Source organism: Myotis brandtii, unplaced genomic scaffold (genome assembly GCF_000412655.1).
Source record: "Myotis brandtii unplaced genomic scaffold, ASM41265v1 scaffold600, whole genome shotgun sequence".
Classification (NCBI taxonomy): domain Eukaryota; kingdom Metazoa; phylum Chordata; class Mammalia; order Chiroptera; family Vespertilionidae; genus Myotis; species Myotis brandtii.
Window position 1 is genome coordinate 112,424 of NW_005370273.1, and position 17,687 is coordinate 130,110.

Here is a 17,687-nt window from a genome sequence, read left to right on the forward strand (position 1 = left end):
CTGAGGGGTCCCAGACTGTGAGAGGGCACAGACCGGGCTGAGGGACCCCCCCCGCAGTGCACAAATTTTTGTGCACCGGGCCTCTAGTACATATATAAAAGCCTAAGCGGCTGTTACAACTGGAATGACCGGTCGCTATGACATGCACTGACCACCAGGGGGCAGACACTCAACACAGGAGCTGCCCCCTGGTGGTCAGTGCGCTTCCATAGTGGGAGCATTGCTCAGCTGACAGACCCGTCCCAGTGGCCCACAGGCCTGGCGGCAGCCACTCACTCCCTCAGTAGTCCTGCAGGTCCAATCTCCAGAGAACACACCAGGCACAGATGGACCAGTGCCGCCAGCAAGATCCTGACAGTGCCGCCAGACTCCTGGAAGTCAGCCTCAAGGCACCACGGCCACTTCCCCTCCCTAGATGCTCCCTAAGGAAGAAAGGATATAAAAGCGGCTGCAGAGCCCTAACCAGTTTGGCTCAGTGGATCGAGTGTCGGCCTGCTGACTGAAGGGTCCCAGGTTCGATTCTGGTCAAGGGCATGTACCTTGATTACGGGCACATCCCCAATAGGAGGTGTGCAGGAGGCAGCTGATCAATGTTTCTCTCTCATTGATGTTTCTAACTTTCTATCCCTCTCCCTTCCTCTCTGTAAAAGAAATCAATAAAATATATTAAAATAAATAAAATAAATAAAAAAGTGGCCAAAGGTGGCTCCTGAAAACTGACACAAACATCAGTGGGACGGATCTGGATCCCGGGCCGACAAGGAAGTCCCACCGGCCCCTCCCCCCCAACCCCTTGGGACTTCATCCATGCACGAATTCATGCACCAGGCCTCCAGTAAGTATATATAAAGAATGTTCATAAATCAAAAAGGAAAACACCAATCAACCCAAATACTTAAATAAGCACATCACAAAAGAGAATATCGAAAGAGCTGAAAACATACAAAGTGGTACTCAACTTAATTATTAATTATGAAAATGTAAAATAAAATCATAATCTATCAGAGCAATGACAGCAAAAATGCCAGAGTAAGGAGCTATGAAAGTTAACCTCTCCATAAAAGCAACACCAAAATCGGCAAAAATAGAGTTATTTTTTCAGAACTCTGGAAATTAACCAAAGGCTTGCAGCAACCCAAGGAGCATCTAAAAGTCAACCAACATGGTTGCATATCGGTAAGAACTGTGGTTTTGTGGAATTTTAACTTTTACCCTACTCCCATTCACCTCCTCCAAGTTCAAAAATCAATAGCCTGCATTACCATACAAGAGGAAGAAGGATGGAGGACTTTCAAAGCATCGTTCACAAAGCAGTCATTATTTGACCTAACTGGAAGACTGCGCCATCAAAGCTTCTCTCTACTGAACTTGCCCAGTGCTAAAATCTTCTCCTTGGAAGTACTTCTTGAATGTATTAAGCTTCCTGAGGCTGCCTGAAGTAGAGCAAAGAACAGAATAAACAAAAATCTTTGAAAGAGAAACTAACCAATGAGATGTCCATAGGATACTTTGAAAAGAAAAGACATATTCCTGGGAATACAGAAGACCATGTACATGTGTAATGCCCTGCGTATGCTTAGGGCTGTGTGCATAATCAAGATGGCCCTAAGCTTTCACCTCTGGCTGACCTTAAGGCTCCATACAAGGAGCAAGTGATGGCTAAGGTAGAGTTCTAACGTGATTGATTGGCTGTTGAGGATGTGCCCCAATATGCAACTGCAGGCCCTTGCCAAAAACTGGGGGAGTTTTGGTGGTTCTGAGCACTTAAGGAAATCTCTGTTCAATTTTAGCTAACCACTAACAGCAAATCAGGGAGACGAACAATGCAGACTTCACAGAACTAGCTTAGAAGGCACAAAACATACAACTAGTACAACAAGCAGCAACAACAAACCCTGGAGAAGGGGGAAATCTCATATCCAGAGTTGGCATACTATATTATTTCAAATGTTTAGTTTACAATGAAAATGAAGAGACATGCAAGTCAAAATAGACAAAAAGCAAGAAAGTATTCCCTTATCATTGATGTTTTTTGATTTTAAAATAAAAGTTCCACTTCCTTTACTTTCTGAAGAAGTTATATAACAAAAGCTAACATAATGTAAAAATATTAAAATTTATTTAAAATGTATTCAGGAGATTAAAAAGTATGTATGAGAACGTTTTGTGAGCAATGTCCAAACAGTAAGATAAAGTTCACTCACATAAATAACCTGTTTATATGTCTCACGGATCCTCATGATTCTGAATCCTCCCTTCACCCTTAACCTCTGCTAACTCTAGGACCTATTGGAAATCATTTTTAATCTCCAATGGATTATTCACTATTTGAATTATTCATGACCTATTTTTAATCCTAGCCACCGCATTGATGTTCAGAATATTTTTGAGCTGCCCTTTATGGAATACTAGTGACCCAATGTGTGAAATCGTGCGAGACCCAGACCTGCGGAAAATCGCGCAAGGCCCGGTACCCCAGACCCTGCCGCGACGTGCAACTCCCTAGAGTCCCACCACGCCGTGAGACCCAGAGTCAAGTCCCATCGCACTGTGGGACCCAGAGTCTAATCCCCGCCCACCCGTGTGTACCTCGCTGCGAACACAGCCCTGCCCATCCATACGTGCCTTACTACGCACACAGCCTCCTGATGAGCAGTCTTTGGTCATTATGGTGTTAGGACCACTGGGTTTTTATAATATACTCTAGAGGCCCAGTGCACGAAATTTATGCGGGGGGGGGGTCCCCTCAGCCCAGCCCGCACCCTCTCAAATCTGGGACCCCTCAGACATCCCTCTCACAATCCAGTACTGCTGGCTCCCAACTGCTTACCTGCCTGCCTGCCTGATTACCCCTTACTGGCACCCCTGCCAGACTGATCACCCCTAACCGCCTCTGCCTGCCAACATGGTCACCCCAAACTGCCCCCCGCTGCTGACCTGGTCGCCCCCAACTGCCTCCCCTGCCTGCCTGGTCGCCCCACGCAGCCTGCTTGTTCAGTCATTTGATCTTCCCTCATTAACCCCCCTGCTGGCCTGGTCATAGGCAGTCATCTTTGTGAGGGCGTGAGGGTCAATTTGTGTATTACCTCTTTATTATGTAGGATATGGGTGTATTAGGATTTCAGCCTTGGGGATGTCCCTGTTGGTCCATTGGCTTACTTGGCAGGTGAATCTTAGTAGCCCATTCCTCTGATTACACACACACATATATACATATTATATATACACATATATACATATATATATATATTTATTTTAAAATTTACAAAGAAAAATTATATGGTATTTTCATTAGTAAAACACAGGCCAAAAAATGTAGAAAAATAAGATTTTTCACAATGCATTAAAATTTGGTGATGATATATTATTTAAAGTAACCAGCTCACTACTCCTCTCATTTAGTAAAGTCTAACAATGCACTTACTTATCATGTACTATGAAAATTATAGATACACTGAAGCTCCAGCTACTTAAACTAACTTGCGTAGAGCTCAGCATTTGTCTCAGAACTCTCCCACAATTCATTCTTACTATAGTCTTGTAATGCCATTATGTATGTATTTTAAAATATTTTCCCCCCCCTCTGGCTCTATTTTTGTTCACCAGTTTATGTTGTTCATTAGATTCCACAAATGAGTGAGATCATGTGATATTTATCTTTCTCCGACTGGCTTATTTCGCTTAGCATAATGCTCTCCAGGTCCATCCATGCTGTTGCAAATGGTAAGAGTTCCTTCTTTTTCACAGTAGCATAGTATTCCATTGTGTAGATGTACCACAATTTTTTAATCCACTCATCTGCTGATGGGCACTTAGGCTGTTTCCAGATCTTAGCTATTGTAAATTGTGCTGCTATGAACATAGGGGTGCATATATCCTTTCTGACTGCTGTTTCTTATTTATTGGGGTATATTCCTAGAAGTGGGAATATTGGGTCAAATGGGAGTTGCATTTTTAATTTTTTGAGGAAACGCCATACTGTTTCCACAGTGGCTGCACCAGTCTGCATTCCCACCAGCAGTGCACGAGGGTTCCTTTTTCTCCACATCCTCGCCAGCACTTGTCATTTGTTGATAATAATTCTGACAGGTGTGAGATGGTACCTCATTGTTGTTTTGATTTCATCTCTTGGATGATTAGTGACTTTGAGCATGTTTTCATATATCTCTTGGCCTTCTTTATGTCCTCTTTTGTAAAGTGTCTAGGTCCTTTGCCCATTTTTTGATTGGATTGTTTGTCTTCCTTTTTTTAAGTTGTATGGGTTCCTTGTAAATTTTGGAGATTAAAACCTTATCGGGGATAACATTGGCAAATATATTCTCCAATGCATGGGCTTTCTTGTTTTGTTGGTTTCTTTTGCTGTGCAGAAGCTTTTTATTTTGATGTAGTTCCATTTGTTTATTTTCTCTTTAGTTTCCAATACCTTAGGACAGTGGTTCTCAACCTGTGCGTCGAGACCCCTTTAGGGGTCGAACAACCCTTCACAGGGGTGGCCTAAGACCATCGGAAAACACATATATAATTACATATTGTTTTTGTGATTAATCACTATGCTTTAATTATGTTCAATTTGTAACAATGAAAATACATCCTGCACATCAGATATTTACATTAAGATTCATAACAGTAGCAAAATTACAGTTATGAAGTAGCAACGAAAATAATTTTATGGTTGGGGGTCACCACAACATGAGGAACTGTATTAAAGGGTCGTGGCATTAGGAAGGTTGAGAACCACTGCCTTAGGAGATATTGCTTTGACATATGTCTAATATTGTGCTGCCTATGGATTCTTGTAAGATTTTTATGTTTTCCCGTCTTATGTTTAAGTCCTTTATCCATTTTGAGTTTATTTTTATGTATGGTGTAAGTTGGTAATCTAGTTTCATTTTTCTTTTGCATATATATGTCCAATTTTCCCAACATCATTTATTGAAGAGACTTGTCTTGACTCCATTCTATGTTCTTGCCTCCTTTGTCAAATATTGAACATAATGGCTTGTGTCGATTTCTGGGTTCTCTGTTCTGTTTCATTGGTCTATATGTCTGTTTTTGTGCCAGTACAAGGCAGTTTTGAGAAGAGTGGCTTTGTAGTAAAGCTCAATATCTGGCATTGTGATCCCTCCAACTTTGTTCTTCTTTCTCAGGATTGCTGCAGCTATTTGGGGTCTTTTTTTATTCCATATGAATTTTAGGAGAGTTTGTTCTAGGTCTGTGAAATATTCCATTGATATATTAACAGGGATTGCACTGAATCTATAGATTGCTTTGGGTAGTATGGACATTTTAATGATGTTGATTCTACCAATCAATGAACATGGTATATTCTTCCATTTGTTTATGCCTTCTTTTATCTCCTTTTTCAATGTCCTGTAGTTTTCTGAATACAGGTCTTTTACCTCCTTAGTTAAGTTTATTCCTAGGTATCCAAACTTTTTTGGTGCAATGGGATTTTTTTTTTTTAAAGTTTCTTTCTGTTTGTTCATTATTGGTGTATAAAAAAGCCATAGGTTTCTAGATGTTAATTTTATATCCTCCTACATTGCTAAATTCATTTATTAAGTCTAGTAGTTTTTTGATGGAGTCCATGTACAATATCATGTCAATATCATGTACAGTTTCTATGTACAATATCATGTCATCTGTGAATAATGAGAGTTTTACTTCTTTTCCAAATTGGATGCCTTTTATTTCTTCTTCTTGTCTAATCACTATGGCTAGCATTTCCAGTACTATGTTGAACAGGAGTGGTGAAAGTGGGCATCCCTGTCTTGTTCCTGTTCTTAGGGGAAATGGTTTGTTTTTTTCCCATTGAGTATGATGTTGGCTGTAGGTTTGTCATACATGGCCTTTATCATGTTGAGTTATGCTCCCTCTATTCCAACTTTGCTGAGAGTTATCAAAAAATGGGTGTTGGATCTTGTCGAACACTTTTTCTGCGTCTATTGATATAATCATGTGATTTTTGTCTTCCAATCTATGTGATGTATCACGTCTTTTGATTTGTGAATATTGTACCAGCCTTGCATCACTAGAATAAATCCCACTTGGTCATGGGTGTGATCTTTTTAATATATTGCTGGATGCAATTTGCTAATATTTTGTTGAGGATTTTAGCATCCATGTTTATCAGGGATATTGGCCTGTAATTCTCTTTCTTTGTAGTGTCTTTATCTGGTTTTCTAATATTTTGTTGAGGATTTTAGCATCCATGTTTATCAGGGATATTATTGGCCTGTTCTCTTTCTTTGTAGTGTCTTTATCTGGTTTTGGAATTAGGATAATACTGGGCTCATAAAAAGAGTTTGGAAGTGTTCCTTCCTCTTGGGTTTTCTGAAATAGTTTGAGAAGTATAGGTGTTTTTCTTTGAATGTTTGGAAAAATTCCCCTGTGAAGCCATCTGAACCTGAGCTTTTGATTTTTGAGTTTTTATTATTACTGCTTCTATTTCATTGGTTATTGGCCTATTCAGGTTTTTTGATTCTTCCTGATTCAGTTTTGAAAGATTGTATTTTTCTAGGAATTTCATCCACATTGTCCAGCTTGTTCACAGTATTTCTGTGGTGTCCGTGGTTACTTCTCGACTTTCATTTCTGATTTACTTGGATCCTCCCTCTGTTTCTTGATGAGTCTGGCTAATGGTTTATCAATTTTGTTTATCCTTTCAAAGAACTAGCTCTTGGTCTCATTGACTTTTTTTTTTTAGTCTCTATGTTATTTCTGCTCTAATCTTTATTATTTCCTTCCTTTACTTATCCTGGGCTTTTCTTGTTGTTCTCTTTCTAGTTCTTTAAGTTGTAGGGTTAAATAGTTTATTGATGATTTTCTTTCTTTCTCTTCTCTTTTCTTTTTTGAGGTATGCCTGTAGTGCTATGAACTTCCCTCTCAGGACTGCCTTTGCTGTGTCCCAGAGATTTTGGGTTGTTGTGTGTTCATTTTCATTTGTTTCCAGGAAGTTTTTTTTTTTTATTTCTCTCTTGATCTTGCTGATAACCCATTCATTGTTTAATAATGTGCTATTTGGCCTCCATGTGTTTGAATGTTTTTGGGTGTTTTTACTCTAGTTGATTTCTCATTTCATTCCACTGTGATCTGAGAAGATGCTTGATATGATTTCAATCTTCTTAAACTTGTAAAGACTTGTTTTGTGTCCTAACATGTGTTATATCTTTGTGAATGATCCAAGTGCACTTGAAAAGAATGTATATTTTGCTGCATTGGGATGAAATGTTCTATAAATGTCTATTAAATCCATCTGATCCAGTGTGTCCTTTAGAGTCTCTGATTCCTTGTTAAGTTTTTGTCTGGAAGATCTGTCAAGTGAAGTCAGAGGGTTGTTAAAGTCCCCTACTATGACTGTATTGTTGTTGATCTCTCCATTAAAACCCTCTACAAATTTTTTTTATACATTTAGGTGCACCTATATTGGGTGCATTATATGTTTACCCAGGTTATATCCTCTTGTTGGATCGATCCTTTTAGTATTATATAGTTGTCTATATAATACTTTGTTATCTCTTATGATGGCCTTCAATTTAAAGTCTATCTTGTCAGATATGAGTATTGCTACTCCACCTTTTTTTTTCCGTTTGCATGGAAAAATTTTTTCCATCCCTTCACTTTCATCATGTGTTTCTTTCTTTCTTTTTTTTTTTTAATAACATCTGGGAATTTATTCAATTTTTAGGGATCCAATATTATAAAAGTTCCTGTAATGTCATTAAAAAATGAACATATACCTATCAAGAAATGTAGTGAAAATTGTTTAATCATTTTAGAGCAGTCAAAATACAACATTAATATTGGTGTCTTGGTGTCTAAAAGCAATCATTTTGCCATATCCATCTTAATCTTTCTTAATCTTTTATATCATTCATTTTAAGTTGATGGTTAATTCAAAAACTGAGTTTTAATCAAAGTTGTTTTCAAACATTGTCATAATGTCACACTGAAGAGTCATATCAATGGTATCAGCCATTGCTTCTCTCCTCCTCCGCTCTTGCTCTAAATTATGGTCTTTGAGAAGCCCAAGTCTACTGTTTTCTTGAACTTCCAATGACTGCTGATGTTCTTTTTGCTGGTCTCCAAGGCACTTGTTTGGCATCTTATTTGAAAAGGATTCTAGAGTGGAGCCAGGGTGCCTTTGATTTTCTTGAAGTACTTTGGGTTCCGTTGTATTCTTTTCCAGATGTTTCCGTATTAGTTCCTGTGTTCGAGCTTTTACTTCCTTCTCTATTGCTGCTTTTCTAAACTGGTTGAAGAGCTCATCTGAGGATTTCCATACACCTGAAGTTTTAACTGGTTTGCCTAAACTTTTCCAAGAGTCAGCATTCTTGATTTTTATATCCTTCTGCACAGAAACTTGACATTCAGACTCGACCACCATTGTGTCATCCCCAGACTGATGCATCACAGTTAGGCCATTCAAGTGATTTTCAGAACCACCTGAGAAAGGCAGGATTTGTAAAGGTGAAATGTTTTTCGACACTCGGTTTATGTTCTAATTCTTGATGATTAATTGCTAACTGGTGGTGATCTGGTGCGGTTCCACTTGAATGTGTAGTCTGATGAAAAAGGGCAATAGTGCTAGAGGTTGTATCTCGCATAGTAGACTGTATCTTTACTTTCTCTTTAGAAGAAGTTCCATTCTGTTTCACCTCAGTAAATTTAGGTAACATTTCTGATTCGGAATCACTGCTGTCTGAAGTAACTGAATCACTGCTACTACTTTCAGACTCTGACGAACTGCTGCTGCTGTCTCTCAACCGGGAACCAATTCCAACAACAGCTGTGGATGATGGCGTTTTCTCAGATTTTGTTTGGCATTTTCTGGAATTTAACTGATTATTGACATCTACTAATTGCTTTTCCAGCTCCTGTTTTTTCTGTGCATGAAGTTCTTCATTTGGCTTCATTATTTTCTTACCACGAGGTTTTAATGGTCTTTTTCTTAGACATGCAGCAACATATTTTTCTAGCTCTCAGTGTTGTTGTTTTCAGTGTTTTAAAGTCTATTTCTATCTCCTCATGGTTGGAATTTCTCAGTGAAGGTTCTCTTGACTGTATTATATGAACGACTTTTCCAAGTTTATCTCCAGGGAGTTTGTTTATATCCAAACTTAACCGCCTTTTCTCATCATGGCTCATAGGTTCAGCATTATCTTCATCCTCAGACTTCAGAGCCAACACTGATTGTTCCCTCTTCTTTTGATCATTGCTCTTAGATTTCTCCTTTAATTTCATTTGCTTAAACTTCTTTCTTGGATTTTCATCTGTGTTATTAACCTTTCTTTTTTTCTTTTCCTGTTTAGATTTGTCATTTTTTTTTTTTTTTTTTTTTTTTTTTTTTTTAGCTTATGGAGTAGTACTTGGGATAGAACCTGCAGTTGCTGATGAACAGCTTTAAGCTGCTTCTGAAGCCTTGCAATACACTGAACTTGGTCATCTTCAGAATCACCAGAAGAATTATCTTCAGAGGAAGTTTCAGTACTGCTTTCTCTACCAAGGGATTTTGTGGTATCTGTTTTGATATTATATACAGGCTTACTTTCAACAGGTTCATCTGGGATCTTTGCAAAATGCATTTCAAAAACATCCTATAATGGAAAATCAGACTGTTAAGGTTTTATGTATTTTTTATTTAATGCAGCACTGTCCCTTTAACAAAAGCTACATTTTGGTGTCATATTTTTATAACAGTTCTGGTTTTCCTTGTGGTCATCATTTTGTAATATATACATTTATCAGGTCATTATGTGTAAAACTTAAAACATATACAGTGTTACATGCCAATTATATCTCTATAAAACTAGATAACAATTACCAGAAGAAGAAATATAAGACTCATGCTTACCCTCCAGCCAACCATAGCAACATTTCTCACTTTTTTCACGTAACGCAGACCAAGTAATATTGAGAATCTTCTTTCACAGATCTCCTGCCCTGTGGTTGGCAGTCTACTACCTCCCAATAGTTCAGCCTCAAAAGTCCTTAGGTCTTTCCTTTAGTGGGACATGGGCTCCAGTCAACCCTATCTGAGATATCTACTGTCCCCGTTTCACTAATATTTTCCCCAATATCCTCTATATGGTGGGCACTTTGTTAAAAGATTTGCTACTAAAGGATGCTATACCTCAAGAAACAAACCATCCCACCAATTTAAAAATTGTATTTTAGTACTTGGGTGTTATTCTTTAGCACAGGTAACAACTTACCTGGAGCATTCTTGCCATTGTCACTACTTCATGATCTGGAGGATTGTATCTGTAGCAATTCATGAACATTAATCTAACATCTGCAGCAAATTCATATGCATCCTTATATTCTTGGTTGTCCATTTTTCTCTAAATAAATGAAAAATTACAGGATTCACAAACATAGCCAATAATTATTTGACCACCTATATTAAGTGTTTAGAGATAAGAAAGGAGGGCATTCCAAGGCTTATTGTATAAATAACAACTCGAGAACATTGTTCTGAAGTCTTCTATGCATTCTGAAGCCTTCACATAATACTTATTTTCCAAGCGCTTCTTAATTGTACTTAAACCCATTGGGTTTTTGATAATGGTGTAATAATCAGGCAACTCTAGTTTCATGGCATCCACAGGCTGCTGAAAAGGCCAGGAAAAGCTATGCTTTCATAAAGCCTTCAAGATAACTTTTTGTAGATACTGCAGTTGATGTGTCAATCTCCCATTTTTCTTAGTATTTATATACTCTGGTGGTGGAGGGTTAATAATAGCTATTTCTCTACTTGGCAGAGACATTCTTAATTGCTTCAAATTCTGATATTCTAATGTCTAAAAATACATGTCCTTTTTCTATGTAAGTACTAGAAGTTGTTTCATTATGTATGCCTTAGTTTTGGATGATTTAGGTTATTTCAATCTTTCACAGTATTTCTGTTTTTCTAAGACACAAATTGACCTCTTAGCAGGAAAAGTCTGTACATTTCTCGATTACAGGATCCTCCCCAGCTCAGGGCTTGTCAATGTGTTTCTCTCACATCAATACTTCTCTGTCTTTCTCTCCCTGTCTTGTAAGAAGGATCTTGTCTGATCACCCCCTGGAGCTTGCACAGGATAAAATGGTGCAGGCAGCGGTTCTCCACCAACCGTTGCCGCCAACTCTCGCCCCGATGGCGGCTCCATGTGTGTTTCTTCTGTTCTGAAGTGGGTCTCTTGTAGACAGCATATAGTTGGGTCATGTTTTTGTTTCCATCCAACTACCCTATGTCTTTTGATTGGAGCATTTAATCCATTTAAATTTAGGGTTATAATTGAGAGGTACTTATTTATAGCCATTTTAATTCTGTATGGCTAGATTTTTCTGTTTCTTCTTCTCAGCAATCCCTTACAGCAGTCCCTTTAGCATTTCTTGTAATGCTGGCTTGGTGATGATGTACTCTTTTAGCCTTTTTTTGGTCTGGGAAGCTCTTTATTTGACCATCTATTTTGAATGATAGCCTTGCTGGATATAGTAATCTTGGTCTCAGATCCTTGCTTTTCATTACCTTGAGTACTTCATGCCATTCCCTTCGGGCCTGTAGAATTTCTGATGAGAAATCAGGTGTGAGCCTTATGGAAACTCCTTTGTAGTAACAGTTTGCTTTTCTCTTGCTGCCTTTAAGATTCTCTGTCTTTAATAATTAGCATTTTAATTATGATGTGTCCAGGTGTGTAACTGTTTGGGTTCTTCTTATTTGGGGTTCTCTGTGCCTCCTGAACTTGTGTGACTTTTTCCTTTACCAGGTTAGGGAAGTTTTCTGCCATTATTTTTTCAAACTCCTTCTCTATCCTTCCTCCCTTTCTGCCTCTTCAGGCACACCTGCTATTCTAATATTGTTATATTTTGCGGTGTCCCACAAGTGCCTTAAGCTGTCCTCCTGTTTTTTAATTGTTTTTTTCTTTTTGGTTCTCTGATATTTTCAACTCTGTCTTCTAATTCACTGATTCAATCCTCAGGTTCTCCTAATCTGCTATGTATTCCTTCTAATGTGTCTTTTACTTGTGTTATGTCATTCTTTATCTCAGACTGTTCTTTTTTCATAGTTAATATATATTTTTTTCATACTGTTGAGCATTTTTACCATCATTACTCTGAACTCTTGTTTTAGATAAATTTCTTATCTCTGCTTCATTTATCTCTTCTGGAGAATTTGCTATTTTTTTCATTTGGGGGTTGTTTCTTTGTCTCCTCATTTTGGTTGTCTGTTTGGGTTTGTGACTATGTTTTAGGTATATCCTCTACACCTCTCAATCTCTAGTGCAGGACAGTGTTAAAAGGCTGTTTCTGACTCACTGGATCAAGCAAATACTCAAAGCCTCCAGAGACAGGCTCTGTATACAGACTAAGGATTCCGACTTAAATTGCCCCCAGGCAATTGCCCTCAGTCTTAGGGAGAGTTTTTTTTTCAACAGGGTGGGACAGTTGCTTCTGCCTAGAAGCTAATTATTACTTTTAATCTCTTAAGTGGCCTCAGAGCAAGGTGTTTTCCAATAGGGTGTGTCAACTGTCTTCCCCCCAGGCAAGGCAGATGTCTATGTGGGAAAGATGTCCTCCGTTGTGTGAGGGAATAACTCGGCCAAGGAAACTTGGGGTGTCTGCCTTCTGAGCACTATAACCCAAGTCCCCAGTCCTGGATTCTGCTCTCACAGGTCCAGTCCACATCACACTCCTTCTGCCAGAGCACAAGGTGGGTGACTCCACAGTGAATTTTTGTGCATTGGCTCCTCAAGAGGGTGCCCAAACTTTCAGCTGCCACACCCTGGCAGATAGCACCCCACTGCTTTTCACAGCTAGACGTTATGTGGGTACCCTCCTCAGATTTGGTGCTCTCTGCTGGGGAACCCGGCTTGGGGATTAGATTACAGAGCTCTCAGTGCCCCACCCACCACAGCTGAGATATCTCTCTGGGACTTCAGTTGCCGCCTGTGGGTACCCAGCCAGCCCTTTCACGCCTCCACCCCTCCTATCAGTCTCTATGCGGTCTCCACCTTCGGTCCTTGGGTATCAGGGTTCTCTATTGTGAGTTTTCCACAATTATTCAGGCTTTCCTGATTATTCAGGAAGCCTTTCTGTATTTCAGTTGTAATTCCAGTTTGTTCCTGGGAGCATGTCTGTACAGCATCCACCTACTCTGCTGCCACTTATAATTCTTTACTCATTATCTTAATTCATCATTGATGTTTCTATCTCTTGCCCTCTCCCTCTCTGAAATCAATAAAATTTATTTAGGAGTCAAGATGGCGGCTGACAGGACGGCAGTGAGAGAGTGTGAGTAAGTGAGGGAGCGAAAGGGGAGTGTGTAGACATGTGTGATGTGTGTGTGTGTGAGTGTGTGTGTGTGTGTGTGAGTGAGGGACAGTTAGATCCTGCAGGACTTTTGAGGGCTGACGGAGAGGACCCTCTTAGACAAGGAGCCCCTGTTACTGCTGCAAGCACTTCCGGGCAGCCACCATTGCCATAGAAACCACACCATCTTGAAAGGGAGAGCTGCTGTGACTACAGCCCAGCCTCACCACCACCCAGACTGGCCTCAGACACCACCCGGGACCTTACAGCCACTCCGAAGAAAGGCCCGCCACCACAGATGTAGACCCACAGACATCGGGACTCTAGCTTCCTCGGCCACAGGCTCCTGTGAGTCTCAGAGTGCACAACCTTCCCCCCGACCTGCCACTGTGGCACAGGCCCTGCACATCCTGGCAACTGGGCTCTCCAGTGACTATTGAGGCACGCAATGCTCCTGCCGACCCACCACCGCTAACACAGGCCCCATGTGTCCCGGAGCCTGGGCTCTCTGGTGACTCTCAGGACACACACTCTCCCGCCAAGCCCTCCGCTTCAGTCACAGGCCCCACATGACACAGCGTCTGGACCCTTTGGTGATAGCAAAAATGGGGAGACAAAGAAAAACCCCAAAGAAAAGAAAAGGAGGAATCACCAGAAGAGGAACTAAAGAAAACAAAGGCATTCAATATGTCAGAAAAAGAATTCAGAGTAAAGGTCATACAGTTCATAAACCAAATGGATGAGAAAAATCAACAACTTATGTAAGAACCTAGAGGAAATAAAAAATGATATAGCTACAATAAAAAGCACAATGTAAGGTTTCAACAATAGACTAGAAGAAGTGGAAGACTGAATAAGTGAGTTAGAAGATAGGGCAGGGAAATATACCCAATCTGAACAGTTGCTGGAGAAAAAAAATTAGAAAGCAGGAATAGAGCTTAAGGGAGTTTTGGGACAACGTGAAATGAGGTAACATACATATAATAGGGGTGCCAGAAGGACAACAAGAGGAACAAGTATTAGAAAACATATTTGAAGAAATAATCAGAGAAAACCTCCCTGATTTGGGAAAGAAAGATCACACAAGCACAGAGTCTCAAACAAGATGAACCCCAAAAGATCCACACCAAGACATGTTGTAATTACAATGGCAAATATTAATCACAAAAAGAGAATCTTAAAGGCTGCAAGAGAGAGATATAGAGTTACCTACAAAGGATCTCCTATTAGATTATCAAATGATTTCTCAACAGAAACACAACAGGCCAGCAGGGAATGGAATGAAGTATACAAAGTGATACAAAGTAAGGGACTGAATCTAGGAATACTCTATCCAACAAGGCTATCATTCAAAATTGAAGGGGAAATCAGGAGCTTCGCAGACAAAAAAACTCTAAGGAAGTTTATCACTACCAAGCCAGCAATGCAAGAAATGTTAAAGGGACTGTTGTAAAAAGAAGAAAAAAAGGAACACAGGCATAAAGAATGAAAATAGCTACAAACAAGTACCTATCAATAATAACCTTAAACGTAAATGTACTAAATGCTCCCATCAAAAGAAATAGAGTGGCTGAATGCATAAGAAAACATGACCCATATATAAGCTGTCTACAAGAGACCCACCTCAGAACAAGGGACTCACACAGACTGAAAGCAAAGGAATGGAAAATTTTTTCAGGTAAAAGAAAAAAAAAGCTGGGATACCAATACTTATATCTGACAAAATAGACTTCAAAGTGAAGGCCATAACAAGAGATAAGAAAGGCCACTTCATAATACTAAAGTGATCGATACAACAAGAGGATTTAACTCTGTGCACCCAATGCAGGAGCACCCAAATACATAAAAAAACTTCTGGAATAAGATATCAAGGGAGAGATCGACAGCAATACAATCATAGTAGGAGACTTTAATACCCCACTGACATCACTGGATAAATCCTCTAGACAAAAAAATCAGCAAAGAAACAGCAATTCTAAACAACTCACTAGATCACATGGAATTAATTGACTACTTCAGAACATTTCACCCCAAAGCTACAGAATATACATTCTTCTCAAGTGCACATTTTCAAAGATAGACCACATATTGGGACACAGGCAAAGTCTCTTCAAATTCAAGAAGACTGAAATCATATCAAGCATCTTCTCAGATCACAATGGCATAATATCTACACTAATAAAAGAGAAACATGCAAACTAACCATCACTCCATCACTCCGCCACACCCACCAGCCGATCAGAGCGACTATGCAAATTAACCCAATAACCCAACAAGATGGCGGTTAATTTGCATACGCAGGTGCTGAGCGAAGACTGAAGACAACTGAAGATGGCAGGGGCCACGGAGCTGAAGCGAGCAGGAGGCTTGGGTTGCTCCCAGCGACAGAGGAAGCCAAGCTTCCCGCTGGCCCTATACTCCGCTCAAGGAGGGGCTGGGGGTCTGGGTCGCAGCCTGCGCCCTGGGCTCTACTCAAGGAGGGCCTGGGGGCCTGGGTCGCAGCCCGTACCCTGGGCTCCGCTCAAGGGTCGCCAGGGGTGACCCAGGCTTCCAGCCAGCCCTGGCCTCCACTCGAGGAGCTGGAAAAAAAAAAAAAAGGAGGGGCTGGGAGCAGCCGGAGCAGAGAAGCCAAGCCTCACTGCTGTGGCCGGACCAAAGGCCTGGGTCAGGAAGGCCTATTGCGCAAATCTTCATGCAACGGGCCACTAGTTAGAAATAAACTACAATAAAAACAACCACAAAAATATGTAGAAGGAAGGAAAAAATAAAGGTCAGAGAGGAAGTAAATGACATAGAGACCAAAAAACAATACAAAAAAATCAATGGAACCAAGAGCTGGTTCTTTGAAAAGATAAACAAAGAGTGATGAACCTCTAGCCAGGCTCACCAAGAAGCAAAGAGAGAGGCTCCAAAAGTCAGAAATGAAAGAGAGGAAGTAACGACCAACCCCACAGAAATATGAAGGATTATGAAAAAATACTATGAACAACTCTATTCCAAAAAACTGGTCAACCTAGAAGAAATGGACATATTCCTAGAAAAATAGGATCTTCCATAACTCAGTCAGGAAGAATAAAAAAATCTGAATAGGCCTATAACTATGGAGGAAATTGAAGCAGTCATCAAAATATTTCCAGCAAACAAAAACCCTGGGCTGGCTTCACAGGGGAGTTTTACCAACATTCAAAGAACTAAAACCTATCTATCCTCCTCAAACTGTTCCAAAAAATTCAAGAGGAAGGCACACTTCCAAGCTCATTCTATGAAGCCAGCATTACCCTAATCCCAAAACCAGATAAAGACACCACACTACAAAGAAAGAAGATTACAGGCCAATATCCTTGATGAACATAGATGCTAAAATCCTCAACAAGATTCTAGCAAATCGGATCCAGCAATACATAAGAAAGATCATACACCATGACCAAGTGGGATGGATCCAGCACATAAGAAAGATCATACACCATGACCAAGTGGGATTTATTCCAGGGATGCAAGGATAGTATAACATACACAAATCAATAATAAAAATACATCACATAAACAAATTGAGATAAAAATCACATAATTATATCAATTGATGCAGAAAAAGCATTTGACAAAATACAACACCCTTTCTTGATAAAAACTCTCAGCAAGGTGGGAATAGAAGGATCATACCTCAACATAATGAAAGTCTTAGATGACAAACCTACAGCCAACATCAGACTCAATGGGCAAAAACTAAAACTATTTCCCCTAAGAACAGGAACAAGACAGGGATGCCCACTCTTTCCACTCCTGTTCAACATAGTAATGGAAGTGCTAGCCATAGCAATCAGACCAGAAGAAGAAATAAAAGGCATCCAAATTGGAAAAGAAGAAGTAAAACTGTCATTATTTGCAGATGACATGATATTGTACATAGAAAACCCTAAAGACTCCATCAAAAAACTACTAGATTTAATAAATAATTCGGCAATGTAGCAGGACACAAAATTAACACCCAGAAATCTATTGCTTTTTTATACATCAATAATGAACACACAGGAAGAGAAACAAAAAAAGAACAAAACAATCCCATTTACATTGCACTAAAAAAATTAAGATACCTAGGAATAAACTTAACTAAGGAGGTAAAAGACCTATACTTGGAAAACGTATACATTGAAAAAAGAGAGGAAGACATAAACAAATGGAAGAATATACCGTGTTCATGGACTGGTAGAATCAACATCATTAAAATGTCCATACTACCCAAAGCAATCTATAGATTCAATGCAATTCCCATTAAGATACCAATGGCATATTTCACAGACCAAGATCCAAACTCTCCAAAAATTCATCTGGAATAAAAAAAAGACCCTGAATAGCCATAGCAATCTTGAGAAAGAACAAAGCTGGAGGGATCA

The 17,687-nt window shown here is 39.6% G+C and overlaps 2 protein-coding genes across 4 annotated transcripts in view; both read right to left on the minus strand.

Annotated features, from left to right (window-relative positions):
• The window catches only part of UGGT1 (UDP-glucose glycoprotein glucosyltransferase 1), a 184,855-nt gene that overhangs the window by 11,374 nt on the left and 155,794 nt on the right, over window positions 1-17,687 (minus strand). The window lies entirely within an intron of this gene.
• LOC102245876 (bromodomain testis-specific protein-like) lies at window positions 7,895-9,073 on the minus strand. Its single transcript, XM_014550397.1, is given in 2 exon segments — window positions 7,895-8,482; window positions 8,484-9,073. Coding segments are annotated over 2 exon segments (1,005 nt in total). The 5' UTR covers window positions 8,916-9,073; the 3' UTR covers window positions 7,895-7,909.